Raw genomic sequence first — 18,252 nt, forward strand, 5'->3', positions numbered from 1 at the left:
CCTAAGAAATTACTTGATATAGAGATGTTTAGAATGATTTAATTAACAATATGGTCTTTAGTTGTAGGGGGGAAAATGTTGTGTTCAATGGTTTGATTGATCTAGTGTTTGATTATATTCATCTAGTAACTGATTCTTGTTCACTACTTGATTGCTTAAACCTGTGTGTTGAGCTAGTGAGCTAATTAAACAGGAAGGCTTCCAGAAAAAACCCAGGTTCTGAGCTGTGATCTTATGTATAGAGAATCTCGTAAGTTCTGAGATATTTTAAAGTATTGTAAGTAAACCTGTTTGGATTTAGAACTATTGTTATTGCTGCATTACTCTGAGGTAAATCAGGTATATAGGATATACAGCAAACTGATGAATAAATAACAGGCTGGAAGTGCAGGCATATTCCCAGCCAAAAGTGTACTGTCTGTTATATTGGCGAAGAATGAAAATAGGGGTGCTGGCATTGGTTCATGCAACTAATAGGCAGAGAGTCTGGTTTATCCCGAGGCTCACATCAAACATGACTGCACTTTGGTGTTGTCTGCAGCCTGCAAGATAAAGCTTTTGAAATATATTTCCTTAAATGTGGAGCTTGGTGGGGGTGGGGGGAGAGAAACACCCCAATTGCTACCCCATTGATTGGTCAGTTCCCTGACTGTTGTAAATTGTGTACAAAATGGCTGCAACTTTTACCTATAATATAACAGTCATTTCATTTCAGACGTGATATGGTGTATGTGAAGTGCATTGATATGGCTGCTGACATACTTGATAAGGCACAATACAAATGCAGGACTTTTTTCAATGATATTCCTGTGGTAGAATTACGTTATGTGCTTGACTTGAGAGTCCTTGACGCTGACGCTGCGTCTCGAGAGGTAGGGAAATGCATTTCTACTGTTCAGAACTGTCTGTCTTCAAACCGGATCACGAGGGCAAGAGTCATTAAACAGGGAAAAGGAAACATTGGTTATTATTTGAAATGGTTAGCAGATCATCGGGAAATGGGCTGAAAATAAACAAACAGTCATAATAAGAAGTTTCCTAAAACTATTCAGCTACAGAACGCGAGAGTCAGATGATAGCAGTCCTGCCCCTCCCAGTCTTGGGCCTAGAGGACCTAATCCTCAGGAGATTGTAATGAAATCTAACCCAGTTATTTGTCCCCCATCCAGCCCCAAATCTGAATTACATTGAACACTGTAACAGATGTAAATTGCCTACAGCTGACTTCTATATTTAGCTGTACATTATTGCTACCACATCTCAGACAGACACACCAGCCAAGCTAGTAAACTGGATGTACACCAGCTCTTCAAATATCTGTTTACAGAACTCCCCCGTTGCCTCATTTGATGAAGGCACTGAGTCAAGCAGGCCAGGAGGTCTCTTTTTCAATTTCTCCAATCTGAACCATGCTAGGGGTTGTTACAATGTGTCTCAGCAGACCCTGGGATTGGGAGAAGGAAAATAACGCAATCACATTCCCAGTTTCCCATTGCCACCCACTGCTCTCAGCTGAAAAGTGCACATACTGGGACATCGAGCGAGGAGAGAACTGAGCATCAGTATGATGCGCCCCATGACCCAACAGGCAGCTGCCATTCACTGCCTCAGCTCTTAGCAGCTTGGACAAGCTAGAGTAGTGTATCCAGTTCTGAATGCCACACTTGAGGAAGGATATGAAGGCTTTAGAGAGGGTGCAGAAAAGATTCACGAGAATGGTTCCAGGGATGAGGAAGTTCGGTTATGAAGATAGATTGGACAAGTTAGGACTATTTTCCTTGGAGAAAAAAAGAGTTGAGAAGAGATTTGATAGAGGTGTTCAAAATCATGAGGGATCTGGACAGAGTGAGAAACTATTCCCACTTGTGAAAGGATTGAGAATGAGAGGGCACAGATTTAAAGTAATTAGTAAAAGAAGCAAAAGTGATATGAGGAGAAACTTTTTTTACACAGCGAGTGGTTCGGGTTTGGAAGGCACTGCCTGGGAGTGTGGTGGAGGCAGGTTCAACTGAAGCATTCAAAAAGGAATTAGACTGTTATCTGAAAAGGAAGAGAGTGTGCAGGGTCATGGGGAGAAGGCAGGGGAATGGCATTAAGTGAATTGCTCAACCGGTGAGCTGGTGCAGACACGATGGGCTGAATTAACTCCTTCTGCGCCGTGATTCTGTGAAGTACCAGAGGACGATCAGGTTGTACTCAGCAGAGGAACTGGGATTGGTGGCCATGCCTTCAGACAACCAAGCCTTAAGCTTTTGAATTCCTTCCCCAAACCCCTCGACCTTTCCGTAGGAAGTGTTGAGGTATTTTTCCACATCAAAGGCATTAATTAAATACTTTGTCTTCTTAGGCAGTCCCTCAGGATCGAGGATGACTTGCTTCCACTGTAGGTTCAATACAAGTTGTTGCTTTACCACTGAAGTCAAGCTGGTCTCTGTCTGATGCCCACACTCAAGGACTTCCAGCAATTGGACATTGCCCAGGACTGAAAACACTAGCCTCAGGTTAACACCTCATTTCAAAGAGGGCACCACCAGCAATGTAGCACACCCCCAGTACTGCACCGAAGTGGCAGATTGCTTACGTGCTCAAGTCTCTGGAGTGGGACTTGAATTCGATTGTAGAATCCCGAATCAACCCAAACTCAGACCAGGGATGGCATCAGGGCCTGTAAGTCTTCACTACTCACTATTCTCAGCCAGCAGAAAGTCATTTTACAATCTTTTAATTGACTGCACATTTGCTCTATTAATGATCAATATTAAATCTCATGGCACCACTGTCCCCTAAAGACTTGGGCCATGGAACAAGGATGTGATTGAACTCCACATATCAAATAAAAGCAAGGCCTTGTGCAGCCCAGAGAAGCCTCTTTGTGTGTATTTCCTTTCTCCATCTTCTTCCCCTCCTTCATACAAGGCCTTACTGTGAGGGAAACCTATTCCAAGTCTGCTTAATAAGCTTCTCACTATAAAAGGCAACACTCTGAAGCAAACATTCATCAGATCATCAAGGAAAGGATGGGTGTGAGCAGGGTAGATATTGACCTGTCAATAAATATAGTGGTGAAATAAAATTTAAACAACCCACGATCCTCCACTGTCACAGAACAAACTAAATTTATATAGCACCACTAACATGGAGAAAAATTCCCAAGTCATTTCACAAGACCATTATCAAATAAAAATTGACATATAAGGAGATATTAGGCCAGGTGACCAAAAGCTTGATCAAAAAGGAATGTTTTAAGGGACATCTTAAAGAGTTGGTGATGTTTAGAGAGGGAATTCCACTCAGGCAGCTGAAGACACAACCACTAATGTTGGAGTGAAGAACATCAGGGAAGCGCAAGAGACCAGAATTAGGTGAGTGCACATTTCAGAGGGATGCAGACCTCGCAGAAATGAATTAAACAGGGAGGATCGAGGCCATAGAGGAATTTGAACGCAAGGATGAGAATTTTGAAATCAAGGCAGTTTAGTCCAGATATCAGTGCCAGTTGGGTGACTTCTGCTGTGTTCATATGTAACATACATACAAATTAGGAGCAGGAGTAGGCCACTCAGCCCCTCAAGCCTGCTCCCACCATTCAATAAGATCATGGCTGATCTGATTGTAACCTTCCGCCTATCCCCGATAACCTTTCACCACCTAAATTATCAAGAATATATCTACCTCTGCCTCAAAAATATTTAGGCTCTGCTTCCACTGCCTTTTGAGGAAGAGAGTTCCAAATACTCACAACTGTCTGAGAGAAAAAATGTCTCCACATCTTTGTCTTAAGTGGGTAATCCCCTTATTCTTAAAAGGGTGACCCCTAGTTTTAGATTCTTCCGCAAAAGGAAACATCCTCTCTCCACATCCACCCTGTCAAGACCCCTCAGGATCTTAAAGGTGTCAATCAAATCACTTCTTTCTCTTCTAAACCTAGCCTGTCCACCTTTCCTTTATTAGTCTAGAAAACCTTCTCTGCACGGCTTTTAATGCATTTATATACTTCCTTAACTGAGAACAATACTGTACACAATACTCCAGATGTGGTCATACCAGTGCAGTAATTGAAGTATAACCTCCCTACTTTTATATTCAATTCTCCTCGCAATAAACATTAACATTCTATTAGCTTTCCTGATTATCTGCTGTGCCTTCAAAATTACCTTTTGTGATTCATGCACTCGGACACCCAGATCCCTCTGCATTTCAGAGCTCTGCAATCTCTCACCATTTAGATAATATGCTTTTTTATTCTTCCTGCCAAAGTGGACAATTTTACACTTTCCCACATTATACTCCATTTGTCAGGTTTTTGCCCAGTCACATAACTTATGTCCCTTTTGTTCCCTTCACATATGACTATCCTGCTTATCTTTGTGTCATCAGCAAATTTAGCAACCATAATTGGGTCCCTTCATTCAAGCCATTTATATAAATTGTAAAAAGTTGAGGCCCCAGCACTGATCTCTGAGACACACCACTCATTACATCCTGCCAACTAGAAAAAGACCCATTTATGCTGACTCTCTGTTTCCAGTTAGCTAGCCGTGTTAACCCTTACACCATGAACTTTTATTTTCCACAACAACCTTTGATTTGGCACCTTATCAAATACCTTCTGGATGCCTTCAGTAAGATGCATGGTAAGTAGATAGGGTTGCCAACTGTGATTAAATGTATTCTTGGAGCTTTCATCACGTGACATGCCCCCACGCATCAGCCATTAGTCACCGAACATATCCACCCTTGTAACAGACTGCCTTCCTACACCAATTGGAAAGCAAAAAGCCTTATTACCCAATTGGATGATGCTTGACCGTCAGCCAAACAGCTCCCACTACACCACGTGCACCCCCCACCCACACCACCCACCCACAGCACCCCCAACACTCCCCCCACAACACCCCCCTCACCCCAACCCCCACCCCACCCCCCCATGCCCCCAAAACCCCCACCCTCCCACCGTATTTTCAATATTTCTAACTGGTAAAGAGAAATGTTCAAAGAAAATGACAACAAAAAAAAAGGCCAAATCTTTCTTAATGTCCCAATGGTTTTTCTCCAGGGTTGCACACAGCAATGTCCTGGAGATTGATCTTCAATTCCTAGAGACTCCAGACCAATCCTGGAGGGTTGGCAACCCTACGTAAGCTATGTTAATCCTTTATAAAATCACATCTAGGCCCCGGTTAGAGTACTGTGTCCAATTCTGCACACCACACTTTACGAAGCAAGCCATGGCCTTGTAGGGGGGTGCACAGAGCATCTGTTAGAATGGTAGTAGGGGTAGGGGGCTTCAGTTATATGGAAAGACCAGGGAAGCTGGAATGATTCTCATTGGAGCAGAGAAGGTTAAGGGGAGATTTAAAGGAGGTGATCAAACTATGATGGCTTTTGATAGAGTTGATAGGGAGAAACCAAATTCCTCTGGCAGGGGAACATACAGATTTAAGACAATTTGCAAAAGAAGTAGAGGGGTAATGGGGAGATTGGTTAATGATGATGTAACACTCAATCTCTTAAAGGGCAGTGGAAGCAGATTCAATACTAACTTTCAGAAAGAAAACTGGACTAATACTTTAAAAGAAAATATTGCAAAAATATTGTGGGGGGGTGGTGTGGGGAAGAGCAAGAGGAGTGGGACTAATTGAATAATGCTTTCAAGAGCTGGTACAGGCATGATGGGCTGAATGCCTCCTTCTCTGCTCAATGATTCTACACAGTACTTTTGAAAGGTTGGGAAGGCTTTGCAGTTTAAGGTGAACACCCCTGTCTACTTTTGAAGAGTAGTCCCGTTTTGATAGTGGTTACCTGAAACTGAAAAGCATATTTTTTTTAAAAAGCGAAACAGTTTAAGATGTGCATTCTCTAGTAGAGTTACTCTAGTAGAATTATTTTGCTTTCTCGTAGGCTCGACTGGGCTTGTATTGTGTACATAAGCCTGGTTCCCATTTTGCACGGATGCACAGTGACTTTATTTTGTTGGGTGTGCCCCACTTGTCTCTATTTTCATACACAATTTCTCCCTCTCACTCCAAGCCAAAAGATATGGAGACAGAAGGAGCTTCCTTGCCCCCTTTTGCTATACATCCCGAGCTGCTGAACACAACTGCTGGCTGTGCGAGATCACGCCCAGTCTTGACTTAAGAGCCCAGTGGATGAGTGTCAGAGCTTTCAACCCTGGGGAGTGAGTCCAGCTGATCCTGGCTCTAACACCCACATCAAACACAGTCAACAGGCATCAACCAGAAGAAGGAAGTTGGCAGAATTTCCTCTTCCTGAGCACAGACACTTTTAATGGATCATCTGAAAGAGGAGAGGGAGAAGTGTAGAGAAAGAGAGAGAGATAGAAAAGAGAGAGAGAGAGAAAAGAGAGAGAGAGAGAGAAAAGAGAGAGAGAAAGCAGGAATGAACAAGCAGGGAATCAAAAAGATCATTACAAGAAAAATTAACATTTATATGGTGCCTTTAATGTAATGAGACATCACAGAACAAAGTATGAACAAAGAGCCACAAAAGGAAATATTAGGTCAGATGACCAAAAGCTTGCTCACACACATGGGACATAAGGAGTGTCTTAAAGGAGGAAAGCAAGGTAGAGAGGTGGTCAAGTGTAGGGAGGATAATCCAATGGTGGAGTGATTAAAATTGGGGATGTACAGGAGGCCAGAATTGGTTATCTTGGATGGCTGTGGAGCTGCAGGGGATTACAGAGATAGGGAGAGGGGAGGCCATGGAAGGATTTGAAAACATGGATGAGGAGGAGAATTTTAAAAACATGTGGTTGCTTGTCTGGGAACTAGTGTAGGTCAGTGAGCATAGGGGTGATACCAGAATAGGACTAATGTGAGTTAAGACACAGGCAGCAGAGTTTTGGATGACCTCAGGAGGGTAGGATGTGGGAGACCAGACCAGGAGTGCATTGCAATAGTGAAATCCAGAGGTAACGAAGGCTTGAATGATGGTTTCAGCAGCAGATGAGCTGAGGCAGGAGTGGAGTCGGGCAACCTTACAGAATGGAAATAGGCAGGCTTTGCGATGGCACAGAGATGAGGTTAGAAGCTCACCTCGGGATCAAATATAACACCAAGGTTCCAAACAGGCTGGCTTACTCTCAGACTGTTCCGAGGGAGAGGTGTGGAGTCAGTAGTACATAGCCATGCGACAGTACCATCCCTTTCACTGGAATTGTTTAATCCCATCTCCCTGCCCTTCCCCCTTGTATCATTTTCTATTCTTCCCTGTCAAATACATATCTCATTCTCCTGTTAAAGAGGTGCTATGGTCTGTACCTCAATAACCCCTTGTGGGAAAGCAATTCTCACAAAACTGCTGTGTGAAAATATCTCTGCTATTTCTCTCTTCATTTTTTTGTGATCATTCTCAAGTTCGAAAAATAGACAAATAAAGTATTTGGCCAAATGTAGCATTCAGCTTCATTTCTAATGCGACCTTATACGTGGCTCAGTTACATGGACATACACCACATGCTCACAATTGTGTCAATGCTATGGAGTGGATCACTAACTTTCTTACTTATTCTTTTAATGGGATGTGGGTGTCACCAGCAAGGCCAGCTTTTGTTGCCCATCCCTAATTACCCCCAAAATGAGTGGCTTACTAGGCCATTTCAGAAAGTAGTTAAGAGTCAACCACATTGCTGTGGGTCTGGAGTCACATGTAGGCCAGACCAGGTAAGGACAACAGATTTCCTTCCCTAAAGGACATTAGTGAACCAGATGGGTTCTTACAACAATCAATGAAAGTTTCATGGTCACCACTACTGAGACTCGCTTTCAATTCCAGATTTTATTAATTGAATTTAAATTCCACCAGCCGCCAAAGTAGGATTTGAACCCGTGTTCCCAGAGCATTGCTACAGTACTGATATTACCACTACATCACCATCTTCCCTCAACTCGGTGTCAGTGGTTCAATGGGCAGCACTCTCACTTCTAAGTCAGAAGGGTTCAAGCCCCACTCCAGAGACAAAAAAAATCAATTTTGACACTCTAGTGCAGCATTGGTGGTGGTGGTTGACGGAGGGTGCTGCACTGTCAGAGGTGGTGCCGTTTGGATGACGCATTAAACAGAGATCCTGAATGCACTCTGAGGTGGATGCAAAAGATCCCAAAGCAGAACTCAAGGAATAGGAACATTGTTCACTCCGACACCCAGGCTAATATTTGTTCCTCAGCCAGGATCATTAGAACATTGCTGTACACAAATTAGATGCTGCGTTTCCTACATTGCAACAATGACACTTCATTGGCTGAAACGTGCTAAAGGACACTCTGAGGTCATGAAAGATGCCCTACAAACACGAGTCTTTCATTCTGTTCAAGCAACAATATTTAGGGGTGCTTTTTAGCTGAATGATGATATTATAATAATTGCACAGCTCCCTTTAAATCTCAGGTCTCTCCTGACAGACCTGGATGCTCAGACTGATTCACATATCAATCTCCGCAACTCACTTACAGACTACCACTGAGAGTGCTGTTCACTCCTGTATTTTAGAAGTGATCTTTTTACCAATGGGGCAGATTGGCTATACTCAGTAGAGCACTATGTTGCTTCAGCATCTTCTTCCTTATGCTTTCCATTTGGAATTTCCATAGTTGGATATAGGGCGTTGAAACGCTCGTGTCTCTCATTCCTTCCAACTCTCATAATTAGCAGTAGTTTCCTGGAGACAACACAGGTTCCTGGCTCCCATCTCATGGATCACTGTCTCCAACATGTGTTTGAATGGTGCTTGCAATTCCCGCTCTTTTTGATGCTCTCTCTTACTCGAGTGCTAATAGAGGGCTTTTACGGTCGCTAAGAATGCTGGGATAGCACTACTTCCATTGCTACCTCTTATTCTACAGCAGTGGAAAACATTGGCAAGTTGCACATTCAGGTAACCTTGGTTTTCTTGGTTTCCCCACCAGAGGAAATAAATTCTCTAAATCTACTCTATCAAAGCTTTTTAATATTTTGAACACATTGATCACTCGGTCTTCTATGCTCAAGAGAATACAAGCCAAGTCGATGCAAACTTTGTGTCACCTGTGGCTCAATTGGCACCACTCTCATCTCTGAGTTAGATAGTCACGTGTTCAAGTCCCACTCCAGTACTTGAGCACAAAAACCAAGGCTGACATGCCAGTGCAGTACTGAAGGAGTGCTATACGTGGAAGGTGCCATTAAACCAAAGCCCTATGTCTCAGCTGGACATAGAAGATCTCATGGCACTATTTCAAAGGGAATCTTTCCCCAGTCTCCTGCCCAATACTGATTTTTCAAACAATATGGCAAATACAGATTATCCAGCCATCATTACATTGTTGTATGTGGGAGCTTGCTGTGTGTAAATTGACTGCCACATTTCCTACAACAATGACTACACTCCAAACATACTTAATTAATTGTAAAGCACTTTGGGACATCCTGTGGTTGTGAAAGGCACTATATAAATGCCAGTAGTTTTTTCATAACTTCGCACAGATTTACCAGGGTGATACCAGGGTTATCAATACCAGTAGTCCCTTTCTGAGAAGCAGTGACCAAAACTAAATACAGTACTGCAGACCAAATCTAGCCAGAGCCCTGTACAACAGAAGCTTGTCTTCCCCCAACCTTTGTAATCCAGCTATGTTCCAAATTAGAGTTAGCCCATTCAGGAGGGGGGTCTGGAAGCACTTATTCCACATAAACAGGGTAGTGGAAATCTGGAACTCTCTCCTCAAAATGACTGCACTTGCTGGAACAATTGAAGCTTTCACGACGGAGATTGATAGGTTTATTTTTTAATAAGGTGAGGATGTCACAGGATAAAAATGGAATAAAGGCAGCTAAATGGAGTTGAGGTATAGATCAACGCTGATCCAATTCAATGGCAGAGCAGGCTAGAGGGACTGAATGGCCTTCTGCTAGTCCTATGAATGGAAAGAGAATCAGAAAATCTGCCAGGATTCCCACACCTGGTTGCAGTCCAGTGACTCCTGTTGGTCATTGGGTGCATGTAGACCGTTGGGTCAATGCTAGGGTTCAGTATGGATACAGTATCTATAGAGGTCAAAAAACCCCAGCAACAGTCACTCTGCAGCTTGCATGGGATGAATGGGAGCAGAGGATCTGCTTGTGGGACTGTGTCCTAGCAAGAGTTAGCACCTCCATAAGAATAGAAGGGAAAGGTGGAGAAGAATATGCACAAAACTAACCTGCCATCACATAGTAACAGTCAAATTTGGGAGCATGTTATCACTTGAAGGTAAACATCAAGAGAAAATGGGCAAAGTCACTCAGGATGATCTATAGTTTAGAAGTGTAACTCTCTGCCAATTCAGGATACAGGGTAGACCATTTAGGACTGAGATGAGGAGAAATTTCTTCACCCAGAGAGTGGTGAGCCTATGGAATTCGCTACCACAGAAAGTAGATGAGGCCAATGCTTTGTATGTTTTCAAGAAGGAGTTAGATCGAGCTCTTGGGGTGAAAGGGATCAAAGGATATGGGGAGAAAGCAGGAGCAGGCTATTGAGTTGGATGATCAGCCAAGATCATGATGAATGGCGGAGCAGGCTCGAAGGGCCGAATGGCCTACTCCTGCTTCTATTTTCTGTGTTTCTATGTTTCCGAGCAGAATAAATTGGCCAAAGCAATTCTCTTGAAGCAGTTTTTTGCTTACATCTAGAGAACAGAAGCTTGGTGCCATTGCCATTCAAATAGTCTGACCTACTTTCTCATGGACTGTTGATTTTATAGCTTTCCAGAGTATAAACAGTTTAACAATAGTCACACATACCTGGCACCAACTTCCGACACACCCTTGGTAAATGCCAAGAACTGGGGGAAAAATAGCAACCAAAGATAAAGAGGCGGTGGAGATTTTATCAGTGTTGGAAAGATTGGAGCAGGAGGTTTCCTGACAAACACTACAGAATTATAGAACATCCCAGTGCAGAAGCAGGCAAACACATATGTGCGGTTCTTTGTCAGCTGTGTCTCAGTGAGTAGCACATTCCCATATGAGTCAGAAGATTGCCAGTTCAAATTCCACTCTGGATACTTGAGCATCTTATCCAGGGTACTCCATGCCAGATGGAAGGAGTACTGCACTGTCGAGGGTGCCATCTTTCAGATGAGACACTAAAAACCATTTAATAGTCATTTTTCTAAGTAACTCCTTTCTAAGAGATTTGATGTACTCCTGCTGCAACAATAGTTTGTGCTAGAGAATTCCACATTCAAATTACCCCGTCTGCTGTAAACATTTCCCCACCACTAAGTTCTTTTTGTTGCCATTTTAAATTGTGCACTCTCGCTGCTGTTAGCTGACCAGTGCAAACAAGTAACATCATTACTCACATTCTTCAAAGTTGTCATAATGTTGAAGGCCTCTATCAGGCCACCCTTTAAATCACCGGCAAAGAGAACCCTCATTTCTCAAGCCTCTCTTTATAACATTGGTCTCTTACCTCAGGTAAAATCGAAGGGTTTTTTTTTTAAACAAGGCACATTTTGCAAATTGTGTTTATACTTTTCTTAGGAGATGCCCAGAACTGTACACAGAACTCCAACTGCAGCTTAATGTGTAATGCCAGTATTTTATGCTGTTCTGCTGTCCTTAGCCTAAGGCACTCATTCACCCATCATCCCTGAACTCACTCAACTACACTGGCTCCCTGTCCAGCAATGATTCGAAGGGTGATTTGAAGGGTGGCCTGATAGAGGCCTTTAACATTATGACAACTTTGAAGAATGTGAGTAATGATGTTACTTGTTTGCACTAGACAGCTAACAGCAACGAGAGTGCACAATTTAAAATGGCAACAAAAATAACTTAGTGGTGGGGAAATGTTTACAGCAGACGGGGTAATTTTATATTCTCATTCATGTTTTCAAATCCCCCCATGGCCTTGCTCCTCCCCATCTCTGGTATCTGCAGCCCCACAACCTTCTGAGATCTCTGTGCTCCCCCAATTCTTGCACACACCCAACTTCCACCACTCCACCAGTGGCAGCTGTGCCTTCAGCTGCCTTGGCCCTATGCTCTGGAATTCCCTTCTTAAAAGACTTTGCCTCTCTCTCTCATCCTTTTCACTGCTGCATAAAGGCAGTCTGATCAAACTGGTCAACTGTCCAAAAATCGCCTTATTTATCTCGGTGTCAAATTTTGTTTGATAATGCTCCTATGGGGCATCCCTGAGATCATTTTCCATCCGAAAGGCGCTATATAAATACAAGTTGTTGTTATCTCCAAGAAACCATCAGAGCTCCCTGAAGCTCTTCAGCCTTGAAACTGTATCTTGCTGAGCAGTGGTGTTAACGGATAGAAGTGTCTTGATCTCAAAGGATCTTGAAGTTTCTGTGTATTTTTAAAAATATTCTACCTATTCTCCTATAGTGTTCTTCAAATTTTGTTTGGATGAACCTGTAAGATCCCAACGCTTTATTTTGAAGAAGAGCAGGGAAATCACTTGGTTATTCCCTCATCCAACAAGCTGATTAAGTGATCATTTATTCTCATTTGCTGTTGCGGGATCTGACTATGTACGTTTTGGTTACTGTGTTAACCTGCAAAACAACAGTGCCTACACTACAGAAGTCCTCCATTGGCTGTGAGCTGCTTTGCACACCCTGAGAACATGAGAAATATCAAAGAAGCGCACATCTCTTCTTTCCTTTGTTTCATGATATTTGTGTCTAACACCTCTCGATGAGGATTGCTGGGTTAGGATATAAAGGCACCCATAAAACCATATTGAAATTCTTCCAAGTCAAGCAGCAATTCTTGACTTCTCAAGGTGTTCTTGCCAACCTCTGTAAATGTCATTCGGGATTGTATGTTTTTTTTAAATCAATTTGACACTATCTTTAATTTCCTCAATTGGCCATGGATAGTGTGTCCATCCTCTAGCGTCTTTCTTTCTCAGTGGAATGTTTCTTTGCTGAGTATTATGAAATAGCTCTTTAAATGTCTGCCACTGCATCTCTTCAGAGTTCCATCAGAGGTCACAACATGTAAAGAGGGTTTTAAACTAAAGTCAATCAGGGTGAGGGATCACGTGAGGGAAGATGTGGTAAATTAAAGGGAGAAGATAAGAGATCAAGGTAACAATAAGGGAAATGATAATCGGAGCATGGCAAGAAGTGACAGAGCTTACTGAGCCAGCAGACAAGGCTAGAGGTTGCAAAAATAAATAAAAGGACAGAATTAAATGCCCTGTATCCAAATGCACATAGCATTCATAACAAAGCAGATGAATTGTCAGCTCAAATAGAAATACATATGTACGATCTGAGCCATTACAGAGACATGGCTCCAAAATGGCAAAGGCAGGGACCTGACTATTCAAGGGTCCATGACATTTGGAAGGGCAGGAAGCTAGGAGGTGGTGGTGGGCTGGCTTGTTACTTAAGGATGACATTAGCACAATACAGAGCAATTACATTAGTTCTGAAGGTCAATATGTAGAATCAGTTTGGGTAGAGATAAGAAATTGTAAAGGTAGGAAGTCACTTGTGGAAGTGGTTTATAGGCTCCCTAACAGTAACCACTCTGTAGGATGGGGTATACAGGAGGAAATAATGGGGCCTTGTGACAAAGGTACGGTGTTAACCATGGGTGACTTTAATCTACATATAGATTGAATGAATCAGATTAGCAAAGCAGCCGGAAGATGAGTTCGTAGAGTATTCTAAGGACAGTTGGACAAGCACATTCTAGAGCCAACCAGAGCTATTCTAGACCTGGTAATGTGCGATGAGTAAGGATTAATTGATAACCTCATAGTACAGGTGCCCCTAGGTAGCAGTGGTCATAACAGGATTGCATTTCACAATCAGTTTGAGGGAGACAAGAGTTGGTCCAAGACTAATGCTTTAAACTTAAATAAGGGCAATTATGAGGGTACGAAGACAGAGCTGGCTAAAGTGAGCTGAGAAATTAGGTTAAGGGGTAGGTCAGTAGAGATGCAGTGGCAGACATTTAAAGAGCTATTTCATAACACTCAGCAAAAAAATATTCCACTGAGAAAGAAAGACGCTAGGAGGATGGACACACTATCCATGGCCAATTGAGGAAATTAAAGATAGTATCAAATTGATTTAAAATAAAGCATACAATTCTGTGAAGATTAGTGGCAGGCCAGAAGATTGGACAGAATATAAGAAACAGCAAAGAAAGACTGAAAGAATAATAAGGAGGGAGAAATTAGCGTTTGAGCGAAAGTTAGCAAGAAATATAAAAACAGATAGTCAAGGTTTCTGTAAGTATTTAATAAGGAAAAGAGCAAATAAAGTGTGCATTGGTCCTCTAGAGAGTGGGAGTGAGGAATTAATAATGGAAAATAAGCAAATAGCGGATGAGTTGAACAGATATTTTGCATTTGTCTTCACTGTAGAGGATGCAAATAACATCCCAGAAATAATTGTGAATCAGGAGGTGAAAGAGAGAGAGGAACTTAATTACAATCATCAGGGAAAGGGTACTGAGAAAATTATTAGAACTAAAAGCTGACAAGTCTTCAAGGTCCAGATGGAGTTCAACCTAGGGTCTTAAAAGAAGTGGCTGCCGAGATAGTAGATGCATCGGTTTTAATTTTCCAAAATTTTCTAGATTCTGGAAAGGTTTCATCAGATTGGAAAATAGAAAATGCGACTCCTCTATTCAAGAAAGGAGGGAGACAGAAAGCAAGAAATAACTGTAGGGGAAACATTTTATCAACATCTACTAATAGATATATTAAAAGCCTAATAGCACCACCACACCTGTCTAAGAACAGTAAAAAGGACTGCTTAGTCCATGGACATTCTAAAAGATTTTGTAGCACCATTAAGCTTTTGTGCCAACCACTAAACTTTTAACAGTTGACAGGGGGTTTTTATGTAGTAACCTTTGATGCGGCATCTTGTTGAATGTCTTCTGGAAATCTAAGTACAGCACATCCACAAGCTCCCCTTTATCCACGTTGTTGGTTACTTCCTCAAAGAACTCTAATAAATTAATCAAACACGATTTCCATTTCACAAAACCATGTCGAGCCTGCCTGATTGCATTGAGATTTTCTAAGTTCCCTACTATAACCGCCTTAATAATAGATTCCAGCAATTTCCCTATGACAGAGGTTAAGCTAACTGGCCTGTGGTTTAGGGGGTAACATATTAGCATGGATAAAAGATTGGTTAGCTAGCAGGAAACAGGGTCGGCATAAAAGGGTCACTTTCAGGGTGGCAAGGTGTAATGAGTGGAGTACCACAGGAATCAGTGCTGGGGCCTCAATTCTTTACAATTTACATAAATGATTTGGATGAAGGGACCGATTGTGTGGTTGCTAAATTTGCTGATGACACAAAAATAGCTAGGAAAGTAAATTGTGAAGAGGACAGATGGAGTCAGCAAAGGGATGTATATATAGGTTAAGTGAGTGAGCAAAAAATTGGCAGACAGAGTATAATGTGGGAAAATATGAACTGGTCCACTTAGGGAGAATAGAAAAGCAGTATATCATCTAAATGCAGAGAGACTGCAAAACTCTGAGGTACAGAAGGATGTGTGTGTCTTGGTATACAAATCATAAAAAGTGATGGAGATAAGAATAATTTCTTTCTCTCAAGAGGGTCATGAGTCTGTGGAACTTCTTCCCCAGAGAGCGGCAGAGGCAGGGTCATTGAATATTTTAAAGGCAGAGGTAGATTGACTCCCTTGTTAGTCAAGAATCTAAGGTTATCGATGGTAGGTGGAAATGTGGATTTGGGGTCACAATCAGACCAGCCATGATCTTATTGAATGGTGGAGCAGGCTCGAGGGGCCAAATGGCCTACTGCTGCTCCTAATTCGTAAGTTTGTATGTACTGATATTGCAGCTGCATGATATAACCTGTACTGATGAATCTTCTGCACCTCTCCCACATTCTTCTGCTACAGCTGTAGACAACCATTTAGGACCTGGAATTCAAGGAGACTCGCACATGTGATTTCTCCCCTGCAAAAGGTCGACTCCATGTTAACCTCTATCTCCCAAATTGAAAAGCTTAGTGTCAACATAAAACCATGCATCTCCTTTCCATTATTAAAGACTACAGACTCTGACTAAGCCTCACTAGATAATCATTGACTCATCTTGTCTGATCAGAGCAGAGAAAGACCCAGGACCTATCAATATACAGTCTACCAAAATGTGTTGACATTCTACAAGATCTTCACTGTATATATATTCAATAGGTATCCAGTCAAATACCATCACCCAAGGAGAATAAATAAGGCTTGTGCAATTCAACCAATTTTTACTTACCCCTCACTGGGTGTGAACAGAAACATGCACTGTCCTGATCAACGGAGAACAGTCAGGGTAAAATTGAAAGGACTAGTACCTCAATCATATAGTTATATCTGGGACTAAATTGTAGATCCACTACAGAACTGGACACTCTCAATCATCCAGTCACACAATACTCTGAAGCCTTTTAGTATGGCGAGCCTTCCACACCCTCGGATAGATTTCTGTTATAGTGTCAGTAACACCCACTCTTGCCTTCACACAGCGTGAAAGGAACAAGAACTTTCTGAGGAAGTATATGGAAATCCCTTTCATTTTTTCATTAATATACACATAGGGCATTTTACAATGACAGTAATGCTGCAACTAAATTAGCATTTTTCATATCGAATTATCTCAGTATTCTGATCACTACTCACCTCACAGACTCAATTTGATGCTACATGCTCACCTCAGATATCCATCAAATAAACCATCTGAACCCCTCAATCAGACTCCAGTCTGTAACTCACCTCCCCCCCTACCCCGAGTATCCATTATTCTATATATAAACCACCTGAACCCCTCAATTAGATTCCAGCCTGTAACTTACTCCTGGGCATCCATTATTCTATATATACACACACTATCTGAATCCCTTGATCAGACTCCAGCATGTAACTCACTCCTGGGCATCCATTATTCTATATATACACTATCTGAACCCCTTGATTAGATTCCAGTCTGTAACTCAATCCCGGGTATCCATTATTCTATATATAAACCACCTGAACCCCTCAATTAGATTCCAGCCTGTGACTCACTCACGGGTACCAATTATTCTATGTAGAACCCCCTGCACATTGGGAAGTATTCAGAAACTGATCATTAACACTGGAGATCACGGCTGCCCCAGCGTGATTCAACAGAGCCAATGTCCTGAATGAAATCGTTGTGCTCTCACAGGGTTCCTGATGAGATATTCACAGCTGTTTACCAAGCTCAAGTGCTTCCTACCTCGAGTGTTTGTCGCCATGTCTGCCACTTTTTGAAACGCATCCAAGAATGCAGCCGCTGCCAGCACGGTGGTCCTGACACCGAAAGAGAGAGGAGAACACGGTGTTAGAAAGGGAACATAAAAACTAGCTGCAGGAGTAGGCAATTCAGCCCCTCGAGCCTGCCCCGCCATTCAATACGATCATGGCTGATCTCATTTCAGCCTCTACTCCAATTTCCTGCCCTCTCCCCATAACCTTTCAACCCACTACTAATTAAAAATCTGTCTATCTCCTCCTTGAACTTATTCAGTGTCCCGGCATCCATTGCATTCTGAGGTAGTGAATTCCACAGATTCCTGACCCTTAGAGAAAAGTAATTCCTCCTCATCTCTGATTTAAATCTACCACCCCTTAGCCTAAAACTATGGCCTCTCGTCCTGGAATGCCCCACAAGGGGAAACATTGCTCCACGTCTATTTTGTCTATCCCCTTTAGCATCTTATATACCTCAATTAGATCTCTTCTCATCTTTCTAAACTCTAGCGAGTATCGGCCTAAACTACGCAATCTCTCCTCATAAGACAAGCCCCTCATCTCTGGAATCAATCCAGTGAACCTTCTTCAAACCGCCTGCAATGCAACTACCTCTTTCCTCAAGTAAGGGGACCAAAACGGTGCACAGTACTCCAGGTGCAGTCTAACCAATGCCTTGTACAGTTGCAACAACACTTCCCTATTTTTATATTCTATTCTTTTAGCAATAAATGCCAAAATTCCATTTGCCTTCTTTATTACCTGCTGTACCTGCATACTAGCTTTCAGCGATTCATGCACAAGGACACCCAGATCCTTCTGCACTGAAGCATTCTGAAGTTTCTCTCTATTTCAATAGTAAGTCACATTTTTATTCCTCCGAACAAAATGGATAACCTCACACTTATCCACGTTAAACTCCATCTGCCAGATTTTGGCCCATTCACCTAACCTGTCCATATCCATTTGTAAATTTCTTATTTC

At 42.2% G+C, this 18,252-nt stretch overlaps 1 protein-coding gene across 10 annotated transcripts in view; it reads right to left on the bottom strand.

The window, feature by feature from the left end:
- Nucleotides 1-18,252, bottom strand: part of mtss1lb (MTSS I-BAR domain containing 2b) — a 179,177-nt gene that overhangs the window by 102,866 nt on the left and 58,059 nt on the right. For all 10 annotated transcript variants that reach the window (XM_041192299.1, XM_041192293.1, XM_041192290.1 and 7 more), the window contains exon 3: nucleotides 17,255-17,328. In XM_041192299.1, coding sequence (XP_041048233.1) covers nucleotides 17,255-17,328 — 74 coding nt within the window. The remainder of the gene's footprint in view (nucleotides 1-17,254; nucleotides 17,329-18,252) is intronic.

Source organism: Carcharodon carcharias, chromosome 7 (assembly GCF_017639515.1).
Source record: "Carcharodon carcharias isolate sCarCar2 chromosome 7, sCarCar2.pri, whole genome shotgun sequence".
Classification (NCBI taxonomy): domain Eukaryota; kingdom Metazoa; phylum Chordata; class Chondrichthyes; order Lamniformes; family Lamnidae; genus Carcharodon; species Carcharodon carcharias.